This window comes from Rhodamnia argentea, chromosome 7 (assembly GCF_020921035.1).
Source record: "Rhodamnia argentea isolate NSW1041297 chromosome 7, ASM2092103v1, whole genome shotgun sequence".
In the NCBI taxonomy this organism is placed as follows: Eukaryota; Viridiplantae; Streptophyta; class Magnoliopsida; order Myrtales; family Myrtaceae; genus Rhodamnia; species Rhodamnia argentea.
The window spans coordinates 16,085,748-16,111,012 of NC_063156.1; the positions used below are offsets into that span (position 1 = coordinate 16,085,748).

General features: G+C 38.9%; 1 protein-coding gene and 1 long non-coding RNA gene across 2 annotated transcripts; both read left to right on the forward strand.

Annotated features, from left to right (window-relative positions):
- The first annotated feature begins 22 nt into the window (after positions 1 to 22).
- Positions 23 to 624, forward strand: LOC125316024. The gene is made up of 3 exons (XR_007199326.1): positions 23 to 75; positions 167 to 194; positions 514 to 624. It is a non-coding gene; the product is annotated as an uncharacterized LOC125316024 (long non-coding RNA).
- Positions 625 to 3,701: 3,077 nt separating this feature from the next.
- Positions 3,702 to 6,759, forward strand: LOC115748685 (ras-related protein RABC2a-like). Its single transcript, XM_030685259.2, has 6 exons — positions 3,702 to 3,884; positions 4,001 to 4,069; positions 4,509 to 4,574; positions 5,360 to 5,481; positions 6,149 to 6,277; positions 6,479 to 6,759. Exons 1-6 carry the CDS (start codon positions 3,746 to 3,748, stop codon positions 6,581 to 6,583), a joined length of 630 nt encoding a protein of 209 aa, XP_030541119.1. The 5' UTR covers positions 3,702 to 3,745; the 3' UTR covers positions 6,584 to 6,759.
- The last annotated feature ends 18,506 nt before the right edge of the window (positions 6,760 to 25,265 follow it).

The following is a 25,265-nucleotide window of genomic DNA, read 5'->3' on the forward strand; positions in this document are numbered from 1 at the left end:
TTTACTGTATTGAATCATGAAGCCGCAGCACAATCAACTACACCTAAAGTAGTTGACCACAAATCACAGATCATGGTAATAATTTGTCTGACTGAATGCTACACGAGTGGTATCTCTTTACAAGCTTAAGTTCTCAGTCATTGATTAATGGGTTCCTCTGTCACAGAAATGCATGGAAGATTCTGAGTTCCAAGGTAAATCATTTTCCAATTCTATCTCATGCACTGCTAGTTGCTTGCTTATATAGCCTGCTATGCGTAGCTCTTTTAACTTCTTGCAAAATACAATCGGAAAAAGTATAAGATAAGATTTAAGTTAAGTTAAAATAATAAAAAGATGTTATCCAAGAGGACATTGGTTCCTCATTTCAGCATTTTTTCGTATATATTCATTTTCTCCTTTCAAATAGCTGCTGATAGATTGCACTGGAGAGACTATAGAGAAATTGCATGTGGTTCTTGCATTAAAACTTTGAAGATACTAATCTGTAGAGTTTTCTTATGTTTTCGATAGAGATGTTGATTACAGTGGATAGGGTCATCAATGAAATTGGAGTGTGATTTATCATTGTGATTGTCACGGCGTTGATATCCTTAGCAAGGCATCCGAAACCTTGGCTGCTATGGTTGCTCTTGAACATTTTAGTTAACTGTATAGTGTGTAGATATTTTTTCCACTTTTTCAACAATTCCTTGTTGCAGTATAATGTTGTAAAAGACCTGGGATATTCGAGGTCAGTCAGGGGTAAATTGTTCCTTAAGTATACTCCGGCTCCCTTGGTTACTGGTTGGAGTTATGTAGGGTGATTTCAGCACGCCCTAAGGACTGCCTGCTGAAAGTTCCAAGCTCTACCTTTGGTTAATGCTTTACTTGGCTTTTCTCCTCTGCTTTGTGCATTTTGTTCATTATGCTCTTAGACTTTGGCATTGCATATACCGTTTGGCATTGCATATACCGTCTGGGAAACAATACGATGATGACGTCTCATTCTTAATTTAGATGAATATATTTCATTTTCATATTATTATAATATTTTGATGTTATTAAGTGCTTAATCAATGTTAAATATAAATTCTACAATTTAATTTTACTTTTAGTTAGATTGAAAAATAAAAGAAATGATTTTATCGTATGAAATTTAGATGAATATATTTCATTTTCATATTATTATAATATTTTGATGTTATTAAGTGCTTAATCAATGTTAAATATAAATTCTACAATTTAATTTTACTTTTAGTTAGATTGAAAAATAAAAGAAATGATTTTATCGTATGATCACAAATTATAAAAGTTCATTGCAAAAATAAAATTTCGTCGCTAAATTCGTCTCTAAACAATATTCGTCGTAGAGTTTGTCGCTAAAGAATTAATAAAAATTCGTCGCTAAATAACAATGTTCGTGGCAAAATTCATTGTTAAAGACATATTATCGAGTACATGGTAAAAAAAAAAAAATGTCATCTCTAATTTCGTCGCTAAATTATTTCAAATAATTGGTGATGATTTTTTCCACGAATAGCGTTTGTGGCAAATTAGCGACGAATCCTCTGAATTTTCGTCGCAATTTAGCGACGAAAGTTACAACTTGTCATGGCTAAATTTTTTAGGTCGAATTAGTGATGAAAATACTTTTGTGGCTATTTTCGTGACAACCAGATTTAGCGACGAAAAATTTCGTGGCAAAAGTCGTTGCTAAACCAAAATTCGTCGCTAATTAGCTATGAAATTGGCATCGAAACCATTTGTTGCTAATCAGCGACGACTTTTTCCACAACAACTTTCATGGCACATTAGCGACGAACTAATTTTCGTCGATAATTTGCGATGAATTTTTTCCGTCGCTAATTTGTGACAAAATTAATTTTTCCGTCGCAAATTTACGACGAATAAGTAATTCATCGCCAATTTGTTGTCGCAATTTAGCGATGAAAAATTAAAGTTCGTCGCTAATTTTGCGATGAACGCCATTTGCGACAAACAGAGTTTGTCGCAAATATCGTGAGAAATTTGCGACGAACTAAATTCGTCGCAAATGTTGTTGCAAATTAGTGACAATATGATTTCATCGCAAATTGGCGACGAACTACATTTGTCGGAAATTTCGTCGCAAATTAGCGACAAAATTTCATTTTTTCGTCGCAAATTAGCGACGAAATTTCATTTTTTCGTCGCTAATTTTTGCAACGCCGTATTAGCCACGAATTTTTTTTCGTGGCAAAATTCGTTGCAAAATCCATTAGCGACTAATTTTGTCAAAATTTTTGTGGCAAATTTCGTGGCTAAAAACTTGTTTTTTTGTAGTGTCATGTCTCGTAAGATTAATGATTCAACTAGTATTTCTACGTGCCAAATCCAAACTTCAAAATAATACTTAACTTTATGATCTAAGTATTATTATTAGACATGGGAAAACTCCGAATGTTATATTATCGTATTCAAATTCCTATATTTCTATTAAGGCATGAATTTTCCGGATGTCATGGGTTACTTAAAATTTCCTCGACTGAGAGCTTAGTAGTACTTGGAGAGCGCAATGCAATGGAGAGTTGTGTTCCGCGTTTGAGAATGATGAATCGCTCCGAACTAGGAATCTATTGATTCTCTCTCAATTGGTTGGACAGTAGCCTAAGTGCCATGATTTATTTTAGGGGCTAGATTTCTGATTCAAGTTTAGGATGCCCCAGCCGCCCAAGGAAAAGAAAAGAACAACAGAAGCATTCGACTCATTCATGCATGCTCCGCTTGACACGGGGATGTAGCGCTCCGCTCTTGCAATTGGGTCGTTGAGTCCAAGGCACAGACAAAATCCTTCCCCTTAAAACTGTCCTCTGGCTCTCCTCCAAACGTGAGACTTCTCTGTTTGCCGTCAAGTACAATCGCATCATAAGAAATCATGAACTGAAAGGGCAATGTGAATCCTACAAAAACGTACGTAAGTTGTTAAATATGTCTTGAATTTTATGTACCCGGTTTGGTTCATCACCTGACCCGATATATTTTTGTGCAGCCCAAAAGTGGAGAAAAAGTTGAAATTTAGTTCATGATGCAGAGAGTTGGACCGATAGGCCCAACTTGGAGCAAGCGAACAAATCTCTATTGCGGTGCGAACAGATCTGTATGGGGGTTCGGGGGCAGCACCCCCCGAGAAATTTTTTTTGGGCTCTATTTATACTGCGGCTAGGGTTTTTTTCATTTGGTATTGAGGATTTTCCTTATGTGAGAGACTAGTAAGTCATGTGCATTTGTTCAGTCGATAAGACCGACTTCTGTAATTTGTACTTTCTTTGATTATAGTGAAATCTTATTTTGGCTCGCCCGTGGACGTAGATCACCTTGATCGAACCACGTAAATCCTTGTGTTCTATGTTTACTTTGCGCATTTGTTACAACATAAGTATCGTCAGATTGGCATAAAACTCTCTCTCTCTCTCACTCACTACATTTAGTCATAGTGTGAAAAGGAAAGAGCCAAAGGAAAGAATGATGCGTTAACGAGGTCAGGTGGTCGTCTCAGCTGGCCAGTTACCTTTAGTTTAGCTCCTCTCTCTCTATAACACATTCGAACACATTCGATGCCCACTTTGCTTTCCTCTTTATCTTCCTTTACACGTCCCTGCCTTATTCTCTCCTTTTTCTCGTTTCAGTACTTCGTCTCTCTACTTTCCTCGAAGAAACATACCCATTATATACAGCAAAGAAGCAGAGGTTTGCAGGAGAAACACATACATCGGGTTCTGATCAAATGGGTTCTACTTCGGGCCAGGGCGGCACTTACGATTTCTCGTTCAAAATATTGCTGATCGGAGATTCTGGGGTCGGCAAAAGCAGTCTTCTTATCAGTTTCATCTCTGCTGCTCCAGAGATCATTGCCCCTACCATTGGTACTCTAATTCGTGCCTTTGTAATGGTTGTACTGATGAGGAGAGCATCTCTTGAACATTGATGTCTAGCATTTTAGTATATTGTCCGTTTGTTGAGTTCAATGAAACATCTGCAGGAGTGGATTTTAAGATCAAGCTTCTAACAGTTGGTGGGAAGAGACTAAAGCTCACAATATGGGACACTGGTAACATAATCTTAGTTGTAACCATAATTGCGATTTCTCTTCTCATGTCCGAGTGAACTGGAGAACGAGAGTTTGGTTCTTGCAATAACAAAAATTCAAGGGTAAGAGGGGCAAGTGCCTGTTACCTTTGAGTTGCTCAAATGAAATACTTGTTTTATTGCATTCATGTATCTTTTTAACTCTATTGGTTTCTCATTTGGTACTTAACTTGATGAGATTTCTTTCTTGTCAACTGCTGCATATTGCTTAAAACAAGCACAAGAACATTGTATCAGGATGATGGAGTTAGAAGATGCTCACATGCTAGATGCGAAATTCCACTTTTGAGATTGGCCCGACTTTCTTTTTCTTGTCTTCTCTAATATTAATCAGCTGAGGGATATATCCACACTGCTATCTGGTACTATTTTGGTGCATTTACTAGAAACTACTGATGCAGCTGGACAGGAGAGGTTTAGAACATTGACAAGCTCCTTCTACCGCAATGCCCATGGTATCATTCTTGGTATGCAACTACATCGATCTCCAACTGATTATTCTTTTTCCTTTTCGGCCAAGTGTCCAACTGGATGGTTAGAAGCATTCATAGGACATATCTCTGCTCCTTTGGTAGGTCACTTTCATATGCTAATTGCCACCGATACTTCTTAACATTCCTCACTGAAGAACTGTCGCATCTTAATTCATGAGTTAACTAGCTATCAAATTCAATGCACATATGAGTACATTTAAGTGCAGGTGCAAATTGTTGCACTTCTCTTTGCGCCAGATCCTGTTTACACCATTGGAAGCATCTTTTGGTCCAGGGTTCCGCTCATATGTTTTCTCAGCAGCAGAACTAAGTCGTGGAACATGTCATATAGACTAGTTAATCTATATGCTTGTTAGGCTTCATCCTAGTTTGTTCGTGCGACTTTTTCTGTAGCCAGTTCAAGATAGCAGCACAAAGAGCTTCTGTTGGTTGTTCACTTGGCTAGTTCTTGGAAAACAAGTTCCACAGTGTTAGACATCATAGGCCAAAGCAAAAGGAGGTTATGACTGACCATACGAGCCTTTCATTGAAGTCCAATCCTTCTTTAATCGCGGTCCCCAGCAGACAGTTGCATATTCCAGTAGCGTTCTCTTCATTGTGTAAACTATTCGCTCAAACTATTGAGTCAGTTTCTTTAGTTGATCTGTACCTGTAAGACCCTTGTCAAGGTTGATCCAATCAATTCATTTTCATTTTTATTGCCTTACCTTAATTCAATGTCTAACTCAAGCTCGTTCCCCGGTTTCGGCATGTTTTAGTGTATGACGTGACGAGAAGAGAAACATTCACAAACTTGTCTGATCTGTGGGCAAAAGAAGTTGAGCTCTACTCCACTAATCAAGACTGCGTTAAGATGCTTGTGGGAAACAAAGTCGACCGTGTAAGTGTTCTTTCTTGCACTAATTTTTTAATGGCTTGGACCATAGCTCCTTGACGAAGCTAAGTTTAACCTTTCCTCAGAGTTAACAGCGTATAGTTCAGTCAAATGTCGGTCCTGTGCTAGCTCCAAATATGCTATTTTCCTTCTTTTCTACAGCATTTCTTGGTTGAGTCTTCATGACAATCATTCAACTTTTGATTTTCTTTCCGTCCAAGGTGCTTCCCTTAGAAAACTTTTAGTTGAGCTGCTCAACTTTTGAAAGGAATTTTAATGGCAGTTGCTCTGCTGCTTCTCTGCTAATGACAAGCGGAAAGTACACGGCGCATGATGGAAACTAATGTGACGCTTCATAAACGCATTATGCCATGTCAAGTTTCTCTGAAATATTACCGCAATATACATCAACTTATGCTTGAAGAGTTTTTCGGCCACTCCATTTCTGTCCAAGAACAATCTTAAAGAGAATTCATCTTCCTTATCCTCCTTGCAGTAGAGATCACCACGACATGTCTATGACAACTAAGTTTTTTGTTGGCGCGACATACCACTGCTCCTCTAAAATGATGACAGTGCATAGTCTTTTTTCTCAACAGCTGAACAGAGTTCATTGTTTATGGAAAAGAGGATCTACCCGGTACTGATGTGTTGATCTGTGTCGTGATTACAGGATTCAGACAGAGCGGTGACAAAGGAGGAGGGAGTTGCTCTCGCTGGAGAGCTCGGATGTTTGTTCGCCGAATGCAGCGCCAAAACCAGAGAAAACGTGGAAAAATGCTTTGAACAGCTTGCCTTAAAGGTACTAAAAGAGTGATGCATATCTTATGGTTAAGAATGTGCCGCAGCAGACTCATGTATTGCAGTCATTCGTATTTTCCGAGCTCTCGACTACATTTGCTCACATTTTGGGAGGATTACAAGTGGCACTAGTTGTTGATCACATCATTTCCACAGAGTTCTATTACCTTTTGTGACTTGAGGTGTTTGGTTTCATGCACAGATAATGGAGGTTCCTAGTCTGCTAGAAGGACCTAATGCTCAGGGAAACGTTTTCAAAGAGAAGCCCGAACCCCACTCACCTCCTCGGCGCAGTTGCTGCTCCTAACTCACTCGCTCTCGCTGCCTCAGTCGGTTTCTGCTCCTCGGTACAAGATGGAAACCATGTCTGTACTGTACCTCCCCAAAGGAGAGATGCAAACTGTCCGACGAACAGAACACCCGAATAAGTCAGATTCTGGCATGACCAAATCTTGCAAGATTTTAATAGAATGCACAACTTGCATAAAGCTTACGTATTTGATGCCGGCCATGCATGCATTTAAGTTCTAATTGATTAATTCAATCTCCCGGGAGAAAAATAGAAACATTACAGAAAACGATAGCCTTTCATATATCAGAGCCACCTCAATTGAAAATTGTTAGTATCACACTTCGATTCCTACAAGTACGGGACAATGACACGCGGTTCTCTGGCACGAAGGACATGGCCTCAAACAAAAACCAACGTCGACCTTTCGTCTGAATGTATATTTCCTTCTATATGTATACCTGACAAATCGATTAGTTGGCTACGGTATCAGAGTTTCTATAACCCACAAAAAGAAAATATACATAACAGAACTCAGCTAACTCAACAATTATCATCTCACAGACATATGATCGAGCTGACAAACTCTAATTCAAGTGTGCTTAGCGTCAAAAGAAAGTCCTTTTGAAAAAATGAAAGATCCAAACTTCACCAACTCAAAATGACAAACCGAAGACAAGCGAAAACTATGGCCATACATAGAAGTTTAGAATTGGGCAGCAATGCACACAAAATTTTGAAAAATCATTCCGACCAAACCTTAACTCGAAATTGACTTCTGTAAAGTCCATGGCTCCACAATATCCTAATTTATCATTTCCATATAATTTTACAGCCAAGCAACTCCTAGATTGGACCTAGAAACTCAGAATTGACATGAATTGGAATATAGGGATTAACTTTGAAAATTCCTCCTAGATTAACAAAGAGTACAAATCCCTACCGAACGCTAGGAAACGGCGTTAATTTGACTCGTCGAGCCGTGCAAAGCGTGTGTATGTATGGAACCCCCTTCTCTTCTTTCTTCGGTTTCTCCCTCTCTCTTCTTTTTCACCGATGGTTCTGTACAATGAGGAAGAAGAAAGCTTATATATGGGCTAAAGGATGGAATGAGCTGAGGGCGTTAGGCTTAAGTGATACTTGCAATTAGGCTCATTTCTTTTTATTCATTTAACCCGACTTGGCACAGATAAACTTTGCATATAACAATTTGGTTTGCTCTATCCTCATTGCTCTTCTAGTATTTATTTTGCACCAAACTCGGTATACAACAAACCTTTAAGATCATATATATTACTTCAACGTTATACATTCATAGCAAAAATACTCATTTTAGTCAATAACACTGAAACAAATTTCAATGGTTGAACCCAACTATCAATGTCATCAAAACACATGCTAATGGTCCATTCATTGACCAATCTCAAGCTCAAGTATCTCCCAATGGTTGCATAACACCCTGGGACAAAAGCAACCAAGATTCCCCTATTGGCTAGGTCTCTACCTATGTTGCCGATAGGTGGCCCACAAGGATATCCTAAAATTAGTATGTGTATACCCACAAACCTCTCAATCGGGTTCACAGCGATACTAAGCATCACACGCACATCCTCCAATATCTACGTAGTCAATCCAAAACATAGGAAAAAAAAAAATCCAGGCAAATCGGTTTAATAAACCAACACATATAACTTTCACAATTCAACATATCAAATCACCTTCTTTTTTTGTCAGATCAAAGTACCTTTCAAAAACCACATTTATAAGTCATGAACTTTCGCGACTCTTTCGTAAAAAGGTTTCACAAATTATGAAGAGGCAATTGGCTCAAACTATTATCAAAAGATGACATACCATTTAAAATAGGTAAACGGTAGTAATTGCTCAATCCTGTTTTATCCAACAAAATGCTATTTCTTAACTCATAACATATTTAGTACTATCATTTTCGGAGTATGAGCTTAACATAAAGAAGAAACAGTACCACTCATCTCGTAAAGCCAAAATTAACCTACAAGAGTTACTCGAGCCGACGCATCCGAATTCCTATCAAATATACTGAAAAAAGATCAAAATTGAGTAACATGCCATTCTAATGCACGACTCTACTAAACTACATTTATTTAACAATAGAACAACACCTACACATCAACGTAAGCTCGTCCATAGAGGACACCCATTGCTATCCGCTATGGACACCTTTCGCATCAAACTTCCTTGCGCCATACTTTCCTCCACTAAGCTCTATTTCAAGTTATCTTATAGTCAAAACGAAGCTCATTCAACATACTACAAAAGCCTCAACATGGCCAATCCAAATTACATCCGAAAATCAAATATAACAGCCATCGAAATGTACTATTCACAATAGTACAACATGTAAACCAAACTTGAAAAACTCATTCTAGGCAAATTGTAGCTCCAAATCAAGATCCATCAACTTTCACGGTTTCACAACACCCGAGTTTTATTCATGTGTATAGCAACTAAACGACTCCTTAATCAAACTCACGAACTCAAAATCGACCGACCCACGAATTTTGCCCTAATTTTTTTTTTAACACAACTTCAAAAGGATAAAATGAGACTTACCGGGAAGAAAGCAGAGACAAGCTCGAACCCGAAGCAGGCATGCTATCCCGAACACCAGGCACCTAGCCAATTTCCAAGGGACTACCTTTAATCTTCCAGGCTAATCTTGAAGCTCAACCTTTAAGGTACCAGAAATTTCTAATTCACAGGTTCCGCTAAGGTAGCAAGTGAAGAGCATACTGAGCCATATTGTACTACCGAGTTAAGAAGAAGATTCTAGGAGTCAAGGAATGATGCTTGGATGAGAAGAGGAGAAGAGAATTTAGAGACTCATGTAGAAAAAGCTTCACACCGATATTAGAAGTAGGCTTGATTGGGCTCAATACATGATATAAAGAGCCTTATTTAGGCAATGAAAACACAACTGGACAAAACACATTGGATTCACAAATCCGACAACAACAGTACATGACAGAACAACTTTTGACCATTATCGGCCAATTATTGAAGGAATGACATACATATGACCTATAAGAGGCCTCATAATTGGTACCGATAAAACCCTTCTTCAGTGTTATCTTCTAAGCTATTCGAGATGTTTGGGTCATCCTTTTGTCTTTTGAAAGCTTTCCAAAGGAGCTAGTCATTATCCCATGGTTCTTGGAATCTTGGGTTGCTAGGGATAGCATTTGGTGGCAAAGATGAGCAGGAGGGAATATCTTTACATGGGATGAAATTATTGTCATGAGAGCTTTGTGCATATGGGTCTTGAGAAAGTGGTCCTCCCTAGGAATCTTGAGAATTTGTGTCCATTGAAGATTGGTTTCGATGAAAAATCTGCGGGGCCTCTTGGATGACTTCTCCCGAGTGGATGTATGAATCGGAATAATCCCATGAGACATCATCTGCATTTGAGGGCCACTCCTCTTGAGGAATAGTACGATTATCCTGGCGTAAGATTCTTTGGAGTTCTCTGTATTCTCGAGGAATGGATGCAATACAACTTGGAAAGGTCATGTAAACACGGGCGACTTCCAAATTATATTGGGGCTTGTATGTGGTTGTGCCAAGCAATCTTGATTCGGATCTCACATCTTCAAGAGGACTGATAAATATCCATAATATGTGGAAAAGCATGACGGTGTGTCTTTCAAATTCTGGTTTTCCCACACGGTTTTAAATCCTGAATAATTCTCTCCAAGCGTTGAGTAGTTGTAACCTCAATCATATTTTTGTAGTTAGAATAATCACCTGTAAGTACACTGGTCAAAACCGTAACAATCTTCTCAGTAGGAAACTCGATGGCTACAATATAAAGATTGAACATATACCAAAACATCCATTTGAGTTCTTCGGAGAAATCTTGGTAAGGTGACCAAAGTAAGGGATGGATGAATAGGTATTCGGGGTGAAGACCTGTGTTTCAATATCAAACCACCATAATCTCCAAAGATTCTTAAATGATACTACCAAAAAAAGGTCCTTGAGATTAGAAGTGAGTTGATTGGTGCGGATCGGGACCGGAACATCGGGGATACTTGAGGGTGTTCCAATTTCCTCTCATGTCAATAGTGCAGTATATGTCAAGGACAGGTTCCTAGAGTACAAACACGTTGATAGAGGTGACGGGCTGTTTTGGCTTGGACAAGATATCTGCAAGAACATTTTTGTTTTCTGCAAGATGTTTAGTGTCAAAAGAATATTTTGAAACCGTTTTGCCCATTTTAGCAGTTGAGGATGAGAAAGCTACTTTCGCTTGAATTTCAACATCCGGGAAAAAGAAGACATGTCCATTTCCACTAGAAAAGGGTGTTCGAAGAGATAGAACTCAAACTTTTTAATTTCGTATTTCACTACCAAAATTTCTTTGAAGATAGAGTGATAATGGATTTCTGCTGGTGTGAACCGTCCACTTTTGTAAGCATAAATATAACGCTTATCATTAATTTCTTCGAGAAGAATGGCTGCCTAGTACTTATCACTTGCATCTATCTGCAATATTCTTTCACCGGTGGATAGGATTTGCAATAGAGAGAGATGTTGCAGCATCTCTTTCGGATAAGTGATCGCCTTCGTCCGCTTTGATCCCCATGGAGGTGCATTCTTTTTAAGCACTTGTTGTAGCGAATAAAGTACCTTAGAGATCTTGGGAACAAAATGTTGGAGGTAATTAATAGTACTAAGGAATGTTTGCACCTGTTTGACATAAAGATTTTTCGTAGGGAATTTCTGCAATTCATCCGCAATATGGGCCCCTAGACAATAAGTTCCTTCTTTCAAATGCATTCCGAGGAGCTCCATTTCTTTCCGGGCAATGATCATTTTCTTTCGAGAGAGCACGATGCCATGCTTCTAGATAATTTTAGCAAACCGAGATAGAAACTTACAGTGAGATTCCTCATTAGCACTATAGAGAAGGATATCATCAATGTAAATTTGGGAGTTTGCAAGAATTGGCTGAAAGATTTTGTACATGGCTTTTCGAAAAAGGGAAGGAGCAGTTTTAAGCCCAAAAGAAACTACTATCTATTGGAAGTGATGATTTGGAATGCAAAACCCTATTTTTGATCGATCTTCAAGATGTATGCCTAATTGCCAAAATCCTACTTTAAGATCAAACTTTGAATAGATCTTAGCTTGAGCAAGGTGGAGGAAAAGAGAATTTTTGTGGGGCAATGGAAATTTATCATCTTGGATAAATTGATTCAAAGGCTGAAAATAAATTACCAACCGAAGTTTATCACCATTTTGCTCGCTTCGGCTGTTAACATAGAAGGCTTTATAAGCCCATTGAGAATTAAAAGGTTCAATGAGAGCTTGAGCAAGCAATTCAGCACATTCTTTTTGGGTGAGAGCAAGATGCTCTGGATTCGTGCCAGAATGACCGGCTTTCATTGGATTAATATCATCATTCCTTTTGAAGGAAAGTCTCACAAAAAAGTACGGGACAAGGTCTTGGAAAACTATGAGTAAGAATCAGAACTACAAGATAAGAGCCTCTAGATGATAGGTTCAAGAATTTCTAGCTGAATGATGAAGAGTCTTTGGATGTCCACAAATTCTTGGAACCGATTTTTGAATTGCAAGCCAGTAGGTAAAATCCCGAGCTATGGAAGTTGAGTAAGAATGTCCCAACCAATGATGAGGTCCTTATTAGGAGAATTGCATCTAAGGATTTTTGTGGTGACAGAACACCGAAAAAAGATTTGGAGCGTAATTGGTTTATTGCGAAATTTGGTTGCAAAAGTATCACCAGAAGCGGAGTTGAAGTATCTTGTGTAAGGTGTCCAAAATTGTTCTCGAAGGGCTTTTGTATCCATGAGGGATGCAGCTGCTCCAGTATCAATTAGAGCAACTACTTGGATGGACTTGTGGTGCTTGGAAAGGAATATTTGGATGGGAATGTAAGGATGAAAGACTGAATGTCAGATATGGAAGGAGTTGGGGAAAAATGTGAAGATATCATTTTCTACGGGAGATTGATCATCGGAACCGGAAGAATAAGTTTTTATGGCACAAAAGGTTTCGGCTGAGGGCTCATCAATGAAAAAGATTGATTCAATGTCATCGTCATCGAGAGAAACCCCTATGCATTGTGCTATTTTCTGGATCATGTGACTTCATTGACACTTTGCTTGAGGGCAAGATTTAGCAAAGTGTCCTTTCTTATTGCAGATGTAACACCTGTCATATTTGAATTTCTTCTTAGAAGAATGGTGCCTTCTTCTTTGAAGAAACTTCCATTTGCCTTTGCTATGCTTCTTTTAAAAGAGAATTTCTTGAAGCTTCTCTTCTTCTTATGATCATAACGGGAAAGGTCATTGCAGTTTTTGGAGCACTTGATTTTCCAACCAGGTTTAGCACAAGCTTTATCAAGTTCTCTATTTTCTCGAAGATAACTCTTAAAAAGTTCTTTTCTGAGGCATAATTCTTCAAGTGCAATATGAACCGCTTATTGAAGTCCTCTAAGTGTGACTTCTACTATAGGCCTCTATCTTGCTTGCAAAGTTTTTTCACAACTTGACTGATTTCTTTGGGAATAGAAGACATGAAGATTGGTTTAAGATTCTAATCTGCGCCAAGCAAATACAAGAGCTTGACCATCTCTTTGAAGTGCCTATCAAGATCTTTTTCGACCATAGAACAATACTTTCATTCAAAGAACTCCTTTCTCTATAGCTCTATAGTGCTGTCAAGTTTGCCAATGAAGAACAGATGAATAATTTAGATAGCATTATCCATAGTTTGAGTAAGAAAATATATCTGGTCTTGTTATGCGGTTGCTTTCCATCAATCTTTCAAAGCTCCTATAAATCGACTAGAGAATTCAAGGAGTACTTCGTAAGTGTTGTGTTCATGAAGGTGCCTAGTAGTCAACCGGATACGGAATTCTTGGAGTCAATCGGGCCACTTATGGTACAAAAGATCATCTAAGGTGAAGTATACCTTGGATGACGATGAAGTCAAAGTTCCAGCAAGGAAAGCGTTTGGATGAACCACTTCTGGCTTTGAGGCCATTTCTTATTCTAGAACCTGGTCTGCCATCATGACATCAATAGATTGGGAGGATTCATTAGATAATTCAGAATCGGATGAACTAAATGATTCATTCTCAAGAGGTTCCGGCGGGTTTATGGCAGAGATAGAAGGAATCTGGACTTGGTGTCTAAGAAAACTTTCTAGAGGATTTGATACCATACATGATTAAGGTGGAGGAGGTGGGGATTTGGGTGAGGGTGGAGACAAGAAATTAGAATTGGGTGGTAGAGCGGCTGAGCTGAGAACATCTACAAATGATGAAGATGGTCCCATAGAGGATCCGAATCTTGGAGTTGGGACAATAGAAGGAAATAGAAAGATTCAAAAGGAGAAAAAGACTTTTGACTCTAAAGGATTTGGATTTGATGCCTGAATTTTTCAATTTTAGGGGTCCGATCTTCTAGATAATAATCTGGGGGAATTCGCTTAGTTTCAAGCGGATGGAGTCTCTTCTGAAAGCCTTCTAACATCTTCTTGGACATAGCAGTTATCTGGTTTGCTCGTTCAAGTTAGGTACCGATTGTATTTAGGATCACATTCTGAGCGAGAGCATTTTCCATTTGCCAATTCAAGATAGTCTCGGAAGGAATGGGTGCTCTGCGTCGTCCGTGAGCATCCACATCATTAGAAGCGTGTATCTTGGGTGTGTGATAATATCTCTGCTATGGGTTAGAGAATTTCTCAAAAGGAGGAAATTTGATACCACTAGGTTTAAGGTTTGAGGCCTGGAGTGGAGTGAAGTCTTCGGGTTGGAACATACAGGCGCTGGATAATACTAGATGTGATTCTGGCTTAGGAGCGCATGTGTATGGTCGAGGGAGTTCAACGAGATAAGGTTTTTTTCTTTACCCATTTCTAAATCGGCTTATAAAAGGGAGAAGTAATAGACTTCTTTGGTGACGGAGATGGAGGTGGTGAAGGCTTAGATTCATCCGGACAAGAAGGAGGTGGTGGAGTTCTCTGAGGAGGCTTGGGTGAGCTATACTCAACCATGAATTGCCATCTTCTACCATCTTCGCCAAGTGGTCTCACCGTAGGGTCACCATCAAGGTATCTCTAATAGAAAGAATCCTTCTTCTTTTTCTTCTTGGAAGAAAGTCCGTCATCTTCTTCTTCACTTTGGAACATGATCAAGAAGCACATTCAATGTCCCAGAAACAATATCCCGTAGGATCCTTGATATAATGGACATATTGCCCATCCGAATCGAAAGATTGAGCAAAGTTTTTAAGATTAGGACAGTCCATACTAACTGGGTCAGTTGGACATAGAGTAAAACACAGAATGATGGGAAAAGAAGGGAAGACAGAAGAAGAATATTCCTCTGGTGTTCGGAGGATTGGATTGGTCTGGTGTTCTGGTGAAATTTTTCATAGTTGGTTACCCAACTATTAGGAAGGAGTTTGACAAGCCGATCTTTGGGGATCTGTCTAGGCACATGAACACATGAGGTCTAATCATGATCAACAAAGATGAATAGGGCATCTTTTGAACTGGAAAGATTAAGATCAATGGCATGATTTTGAACTACGTAAATCATCTGATAATGAAGAGTAGCAGCTATTGATCCGGGAGTCTTAGGAGCTCCAGTAATTTGTAACTGTACTTTGAGTGCTAAAAGAAGAATGGGATCAACAAGTGCCATATTGAAATTTGGGAAGAGGTTAACAAAAATAGTGCCATCATTAAAAGTAGTCTGAATGGTTCCAATGTAGGCATGTTGGTAGTCAATGAAGTAAGTGTCGAGTAGAGCGACTCATGCCACAACATGCAACCCCTTACGTCCATGAAAGGAGAGAGCAAGATGAATGAAAACCGATGAAAGTGAATAATTAAAGCACATGAAATTGGAGGATGTACATTTTTCTTCTAATACAGTATAGCTTTCTATTTTTCTAAAATCTCTGTTTCGTTCTTCTTCCTCCCTTTCTTCTTCTTCTTCTTCTTCTTCTTCTTCTTCTTCTTCTTAGTTCCCTTAGCGACAGTTGATAAGTTGTCCTTGATGGATCCGACATCAATGGTTCAATGGTGACCACCATTGCATCACCGACAAAGACGACATCTCTCTCACCCACATCATCCATCAACATGGGTGGGTCGGTGGTTCGATTCCGAGCTAGACGAGTTACATGAATTTGGCTAGGCTCGTGAGCTATTTAATCCAAGCATTTCTGAGTATGCGCCCTGTTAGAACAAGAACGCGAGTTATTCGAATTTGACTCGGATTCGCAAAGTTAGGTGAATCGACCTAGTTCGAGTAATTGATTCCCGTGACATGCCTAGTTCTTGCGACACCGAGGGCTAATTGTTGAATATGATGCGTTGGGATAAGGACTTGGATCCTATGGCCCTGTGAGGTTTATATAATGGGCCTTGCAAAGGTTATCCATGGGCCTAGTATTTTTTTTTTTCTAATCGCTGCCTCATCTTTTTTTGCATATTGCGTCATCTAAATCATTCCCTCACAATAGCCATGAATGGTTTATCTTGAGGCTTGAAATCCAAAGTCAAGTTACCAAAACAAATACAACAATATGGAAATATTTTTTTCTAATAATGACCCCATAAGTATCCCTTTTTTTTTTGGGTCTATTTTACAATCAAGTACCCTCAAGTAACTGAAAATTTAAAATTTGGCTTAATGCGAGGCATTTGTCATATGAGCTGCCAACTCATGTGACTTTGCCCAGGTGGCTTGCTTATCTAGCAAAAGTTAACCCTAATGGCTTACGTGACTCACTTACCATCATCTCTATATTTAGGTTTTCGGTGATGATGAGAGAGAGAGTGCTGACTTGGATGACGATGTCGGCGGTTCACTATGTATTTGTTGGCGTGAATCGTTTCAACAAGTCACTTTCAGATGGTAATGTGGACAGTTAGCGGCTATTTACCACGCCAGTGTCCAATGTAGCATTTCCCTTTCATGATTTCACTGGAGGTCTCACATTGACGCAACAGATGTACTTGATTGGAAAAAGAAAATCAACGACTCCATCATAAAATGAGAGAAAATGTAAATACTTGCTCATTAACTTTTTCTTTGGCTAATCTGAGGCATCTATTGACCTCCCTCTTCCCCGGGACGGGGTCGAGGGCCTCCCCATTTCCAAAAGTAGCCACGCCGGTGGTTAACAACTCGAACTTCCGGGAATGAATTAGCCTATAGTATAAGAATATTTCAAAGTGTATCCCTTCATTGAGTAAGAAATTCGTGGAGCTTCGCGGGGATAGTAGGTCAGCCAGGGCCTTAGATCGGAGTGCGTTCCCGCAGGTGCAGGTGAATCTCTCTCATTTGCTCGATGACACCCAAAAAAAAAAAAAAAACCACAAATGTCATAGCAAAAATGGGGAGGAAAAATGAACCTCTATCCCCCCAAGTTGGACCCCACAAAAGAGGAACACGAAATCATGCGCATGCCTCTTAGGGTTGCTTTCATTGCGCAACAACCACCTTCCCATAACCACACACTTTCTGTTCCAGGAACCGTGTGACCGCACCGACCACCGTCAATGAAAGAGCCCCTCCCCGGTTCAAGCTACTTTTGAGCTGAAATTTGAAAGAGATGAGAAAAATAAATGCAATTTGGGTCGTATATTCCTGTCAGTATATGCTGATTCATTAATCAATGGCAAAGACTTGTTAATTCATTTATCCAATTAGTTAGATGAATGATTCCATAAGATCGGTTGGGACCGAGCCTATTCTTGGGATGTCAAGAATATGTATAACGGGTTCACGGTTAGACTTAATCTTTAAACTATTCTAGGCCGATGGATCATTGAGTGGATATTAATGATCATGTTGAGACCGATGTATTCTTAACTGCACCATAAGTATTGGATACTTAAGGGAATTTCGACTCATATGTCTTTGGATATTGTGATATCCGAGTTAGAACATAGGTGCTTATACCAAACGTGACACGCATTGAATGATTAGTAACATGGAAGCTCAAGCGTGGTCAATATCTAATCATTCATACTTTGGTATTATGTGAATAATCCTTAGACCCGAGGCACAGTGTTGACCTATGTATTAGATATCTAAGGCTCACAAGCGTGCATATTACCGGTTTGTTGATCTATCTCCGTACTTGATGGTCATAGTTCGTTCACATACGAAGTCAGCACGTGTGTACAAAATGAAAAGGAAAAATACACTAGAAGTGCTATAACTTTTGTATGGCTTCACTTGAGTGCCATAATTTTCAAAACGTTCACTTAAGTGCCATAACTTTTAAAAATCATTCACTTGAGTGCCATGTTGACGTGGCAGCCGGAAAAGTTACTGTAGATACCAGAAAAGTTACCGTAGTATGCCGGAAAAGTTATCGTAACCGCCGGAAAGCTGACGTGGCACACCGGAAAAGTTACCGTAACACTCAAGTGAATGATTTTGCTCCAACATAGCACTCAAGTGAACGATTTTTGAAAGTTATGGCACTTAAGTGAACGTTTTGAAAGTTATGGCACTCAAGTAAATGTCGTACACAAGTTATGGCACTTCTAGTGTACTTTTCCTCAAAATGGAATCTATCTCCTTATTACATCCAAGGTTGATGTCCTATGCGATCTAATCGTGACATTGCATTGAAATACTTGGCTAGGGTTGTAATCGGGAATGAAAGGTTCATGTATCGTATAAATGCATATTAATTAGATTTGTACATATGATTGAATTGGTGGCTTGACTAATATTTCATGGCCTTTGTTCAATCGGGACATGGTAAGACAAATGGATTGAATTGCATTGTAGCCAAAGCTGATAGGTTCATGATGTTCTTGAAACATTTACACTATATAGGTAACTAAAATATATTGCTAAATGTCATTCATGGCTTGTGGGACTTGGAGAGCGATCGGGATAATAAGTTCTTTTGAAAGTACTAATGCATTAGTACATGTCTTACTGCCAGCTAAGTGATGAACCTAGGGATGTCACATACCTTAACCAATACATAACGACGTTGAACATCAAAGACAGTATTGCAAATATGTTTGAAATCACAACTATTGAATTAGTCGGACTAAAATTAAATTAAATGAGATTTAATTTTATTTTATTTTTGGTCATGAACGTACATGCTTTTGGGCGCCATATGACCAAGTTTCGACAAAACTTGGGGAGCAAGTTTTCGAAACTTAGAGAGCAACCCTTGGACCTTTATAAATGGCTTACTCCTCTCTTTCTCTCTTCTCTTAAGAATTTTGCAAGATCACTCAAGAAAGCTCTCTATCCCTCTCTTGAACTCTCTCTATCTCTCCGGCGTCTCTCTTCTCTCTCCTAGCCCCGACTCTGATGACTCACTTGCTCGAGCTTTTGGCGACTTCATCTCGCTCTTGTTGAGCTCTTTAGGATCCTGAAGTGTTTAGAGGGTGTGCCATTTTATGAGAAAATGAGTTTTCTCAATTTCGTTCTTATGGTGACCAAAATTGAGAGCGTGGAGTAATATCGCCATGAGATTGCTAGCACAAATGAGGTGGTGATTTTTGCAAGTTCCGTCTTTCCGTTCGTTGTACGATTGGTAGTGTATTTGAACTAGAAGTCCAATGATTGCGGGGCTTGAAAAACATCTGAACCAATTTGTTTCAAGGACACTTTAAGAAGTAATCCATTAACCCCCTTAGTTTAATTGATTTTCAATTGAAACGTCCGATGATGCCTCTAGAGATACGTCTATGGGTTCATTTTCACTGTGTTTTATTAGTAATATTTTCTCGTACATGTTGCGTCAAAACCCAACATATGGGAAAAAGTATACTAGAAATGCCATAACTTTTGTACAACATTTACTTGAGTGCCATAACTTTCAAAATATTCACTTAAGTGCCATAACTTTCAAAAAATCGTTTACTTGAGTGCCATGTTGACATGCATGTCGGAAAAGCCGACGTGGCTCGCAGGAAAGCCGACGTGGCTCGCCGGAAAAATGACGTGGCATGTCCGAAAGCTAACGTGGCACGCCGGAAAAGTTGCTGCAGCACTCAAGTGAATGATTTTGCTCCGATGTGGCACTCAAGTGAACGATTTATAAAAGTTATGGCACTTAAGTGAATGTTTTGAAAGTTATGGCATTCAAGTGAACGTCGTACACAAGTTATGACATTCATGATGTACTTATTCCCAACATATGGGAACTCTTGTACTATGGGGATGTCTTCTAACTTCAATTTCTCATTTGGCTTCTCCATTACAGTGGCTAAATACCCTTGACAACCGTCCTCAAGGAGTTGATACTCTTATCTTGCCCATGCTGGGGATATTGAAGGGTTTCCTCTACCTCCTAAGAATTCATAACTAGGATAGTCGGGTGGGTGAAACTAAGTTACCTTCCTATGGCAATCCACATTGGTCCGTTGTCCACTAAGCCAGTCCATGCCTAAAATAACATTAAAATCATAAAAGGCTAATACTACGAGATCCACTACTTGCTTTCTTCTGACAATGGTGACTCTACACCCTTTACATATCAGTGTGGATAGAAAAAATTTCCATAACGAGGTGGAGATGCTAAGAGATGTTTCAAGTGGTCTAGATTTTGACCCAACTACTCGTACAAACTGCTTGGATTCGAATGAATGCATTGCACCGGTATCAAACAATGCATGGGCACTTTGGTCATGTACCAGAATTGTACTTGTGATAATGGCCTTGGAATTCTCTACTTCCTCGTGAGTCACTGCGTAAACTTAGCCTTGCGCCAATGGTCGCTGGGCGTTTCCTTGTGGTGCGTTTCTACCTTGAATTGGTCGTTCTGTTGGTCCAATCTGTTGAGCCCACAGAGGGTAATTCTACACCATATTGCCCTACTACCCGCATTTAAAGCATGCTCCAGTTTGAGTTTGACATGGCACATCCATGGTATTTTCCTTAGACTCAACACATACCATTTGGCAAAGTTGACCGGTTAGGCCCTCTTTTGCTACCCTTATCAAAGGGTCTTTTCTTCTTCTTTTCTAATCCAAAGCTTAGGAAAAATATACGCCTTCCCTGGGGTATGACTGTCGAGAATCTCTTTGCAAAGTCCCTTTCCACCAACGGTGCACACTCATATATTTAGTTATAATCCTTAAGATTCAGCAGCACCAGTTGGCTTTTGATGTCGGGTCTTAGCCCGTCTAGAAATCTTTTTGCCCTATCTAGAGGGTCCTCAATTAGCTTAGGGGCAAACCTTAATAATTCAGAAAACTTCGCTTCGTACTGGTTTACTGTTAGACCATTCTACTTCTACTGCAGAAACTCCTTCATCTTTTGGTCACAAGTGCAGTCGAAAAATTATTTTTCGAAGAAAGCTTTGACAAATGCGTTCCACGTTACAGTGGTATCAATGGGGAAAACTATTCCCCTTGTATCTTGACATTATGCTTTGATGTCTGCTTCTCATGCTCATAGCATGTGTGTCGACAGCTAGATTATTTTGGGTTCCAATGGTCTTTCTTTAATGTTTAAAATAATCGAAACATTTAAATACATTATCTTTCTTTAGCAATTGAAATCATTCAATAATTTGAATCCTCTCTGCTATGTCTTAACATCTATATATTGACTATTCCATAAGAAAATTATAGATCTACCCTGACCCCTTAGCAAGAATATCCATATTCCATCGTTCACATTTGTTGGCATATTTTGGCCGAAAGTTTTGGATTAACTGAACGGATTATGAATTATCAATCCAGGTCGCAATTTGAATGGGGGTTTCGGCCAGATTTGTGAGATGACAAACGGAATTGGAGTTGAAATTTGGCCAATGAGGGACGGAAGATAATGGGTTATGGCTAGACTAGTGGCTTGAAAAAGGGAGCTCACGCTCGAAAGGAGGAGGACGTTTCTGTGGATTCTTTTCCCATAAATGATGGGCTCACAAATTTGAAATAAAGGAAGGTGCAACAAGCATGGAAGGTGAAATCGGTGATGATGGATAGTGATATGCTTTGCTTTGCCCAGTGCATTCAGGTTCTTTAAATTTTCTTCAATTTATTTACCACTTTAATTATTGGGTGTTACTTTCTTGATCACCCCTCACATCTTAGTGGCATAGGATAAAAATTGATAAAGACCGCATGCAAAATATTTTCAAAATAAAGTGAAAAAGGTATCGAATGGTGTTAGATCTCGAATCTATTGAAACTCTGATTCGTAGAAGTAAAATGTACTCCCACATTTTACATGGATGTCTAGTCAACCCATAATCAATTAGTGGCGACTCGAAAAGGTTAGATAAATTGCCTGATCAAATTGAGTAACAAGTTGTGTTTGGTATGGCATGGGAAAAGCCCGCGCTGAGCATTACGCCCAATAATCCATTAGTCTTTCCTTGATGGTTCACCTCTAGAAAGATCGCGACACTAAATAAGAAATTTCCTTAAACAAGTTTGGAAGAATGAGTTTTTCAGTTCAACATTCAAATATGGTGAACGAACTATTAGAGATATGCCCTAAAACAACCATGTAATAGTTACATGTTAGGGATTTCAGTTGTACTTTCGATTTATTATTTGATTAATGGCAAAGACACATTTATTCATTTGTCCAATTATTTAAATATATAAATAAATTACATCGGATCGGTTGTTGCTAGACTTATTCTTGAGATATTGAGAATATGTGTGACGGGTTTACAATGAGACCGAATCTTTAAACTATTCTCGGTCGATGGATCATTGAATGGATGTCAATGATCCTGTTGAGATCTGTGTGTTCTTAATTTCACCAATAAGTATTGGATACTTGAGGGAATGATGAGTCACAAGTCATTGGGTATTGCGATGCCCGAGTTAGAACACAAGTGCTTGTGCTAGACAAGTTCACTAAACGTGACACAAATTGAACGATTAGCGACATGGAAAGCTTTTAGCGTGGTTAATGTCTAATTGTTCATGCTTTGGTCTTATGTAAATAATCCTTAGAACACAAGTGCTTGTGCCGGACAAGTTCACTAAACATGACACAAATTGAACGATTAGCGACATGGAAAGCTTTTAGCGTGGTTAATGTCTAATTGTTCATGCTTTGGTCTTATGTAAATAATCCTTAGACTCGAGGCACAGTATTGACTTGTGTGTTGGATGACTATGGTTCATAAGGACGTTTATTGGCGGTTCGTCGATCCGTCTCTATACTTGATGGTCATAGTTCATGCACATACAAAGTCATACATGTGCGCAAAATGGAATCTATCTCCTTGTTACATGCAAGGTATGATGTTCTATGCGATCTAATTATGGCAATGTATTGAAATCCTCGGTAGGGGTTGTAACCGAGAATGAAATGTTCGTGTCTCGTATAAATGCATGTCAATTAGATTTGTGCATAAGATTGAATTGGTGACTTGACAAATATTCCATGGTCATTGTTCGATCGGGACATAGTCAGATAGAGGGATTAAATTATACCGTAGTCAAAACCGACGGGTTCATTATATTCTTAAAGTATTCACACTGTTTGGGTAGACATGATATATTGCTAGACATCACTCATGGCTTGTAGGACCTAGAGATTGATCGAGACAATCAATTCTCTTGGATGTTCTAATGTGTTAGTGCATGTCTTACTACTAACTCCGTGATGAATCTAGGAATGTCATACACAATAACCAATTTAGGATGACGTTAAACAGAAAGGATGATGTTGCAAATATATTTGCAATCACGACTATTGAATTAGTCGGACTGAAATTAGATTAAATATGATTTAATCTAATTTTTATTTTTGGTCATGGACTACGTGCATATGATGCACACGCACGTCCTAAATCGGCACATATTGATGCGCCCAAAATCACGCACATGATGGTATATATATTTAGATATATTGATTTGTCTATGTACATATATATACGATATATATCAAATATATATATTGAGAATTAAAAAAAAAATTAATAACAAACCGTGCACGTCTCACACGGTCAACAAATAGTTGTTGACCGTGGGACGTGGTGCACGTTGCACACACGATCAGATCGTGTGTACCGTGCAATCAGTTTTGTTTTTTCTTCGAGCACGAGTGTGAAAACAGTTTTACGCTCTTCATGTGTGGGTCATTCCAGGGGGCTAATATGAGAAAAAGAGATTTCTCGCAAGTGCATGCGAAGAAGTCTGAGAGAGATTAGAAAATATTCTCACTTTTATTCGTACGGCAGACCAAAATTTTTTAGAGTTGTGATAATTGATTCCACAATATTGCTAGCACAAATAAAGGGGTGATTCTCACGTGTTTGTTCTTCCATTCATCGTTGCGATTGGTAGTGTGTCCGAACTAGAGGCTCGACACTTGTGGGGTTTGAATCGAAGAACGTCCGAACCTTTTTGTTTCAAGTACGCTTCAAGAGGTAATCCGTTAATTCTATTCGTTAATTAAGATTTGCGATTGAAATGTATGAACAATGCCTTTCGAGATACATGTATAGGTATTTATTTATTTCCGTCGCGTATTTTATATGTTTTATTTGCCTATGTATGTTACGTGTATCTCAACACGGATATCATCCCTTGCGTTACAAAGTGATGGCCATTGGCCATCCCCATCTCATTGTTTTGTTTTTCAAATGATAAATTTGCAAAGAAATGCGTATGATTAGCAAGTCTCTGTGCTTGTTTCTTCCCTCGAATCTTTCCGGTGGAGTGTCGCTGGATGATGACTCACGATTATACCGTCACCCTTGGGTTCGAATTATAGTTGAAAATGGAAGACCATGATCTAATTAAGGTGGCATCTTTTCCATGTGGACGTTTCAATAATGAGTTGGCATCTCTGGCTTAACACATACCCAGCTCGATACTTCTATAATAATCGGGTTCGGACTCTATTCTTGGCAGCTGAGCATCTTTCTCCTTACCTCGTCCTGCCACTATAATCGTTGGTTCCAACTCTATTTCTGCTGTTACTGCTCATTACTTTAGATGATGACTCGCGATTGACAAGATTATACAATCATTGTTTGTAGGCGAATTTTAGTTAATAATGGATTACCATCTAATTAAGGAAAAATTTCAAATAAGGATTTGCAATGTCCTCACTTTCTCAAATAAAGACTTAAAATGGACCTTATTTCAAATACGAGTCACAAATGGCGATGACATTTTTAAATAAGGGCCTAAAGTGATCATGGTTATTTCAAATAAGGATCCGACGTCGCTGGCCGGCTAAATATTCAGGTCGGTTTAGGGCATTTTCGCTTAAAGACAATTTTAACCTACATTTTAGTTAAATCAGACTAAAAAGTAAAATAATTTAAAAAAGAAAAAAAAATACAGAACCATATTCAAGCTTAGCATGATCGGTTCAATAATCAAGCGAAGCCCTATTGTCTCATAGCAGGGCAATTACAAAAATCACTCGATTAGGGTTATATCGAGAAAGAGGACCAGATTCACACCTGCAAATCCTCTATCGTGAAGGGGAGACTTGAGGAGGCTTGCATGTTTAGGTAAGCGCAGGCTTGCAAGTGCTTTGCCAGGGGGCCTAATTCCTGATTAAGACAAAATGATGTTGAAATTAATAATTTATTAAGAGACATCTCATGAAGCATTATATTACTCATAGTGCATTAGATGCAAACGCATTGTAGTAGGTAAGGCATCCAGGTCAACGGAAAGTAGTTACGACCTCAATTTATTAGCA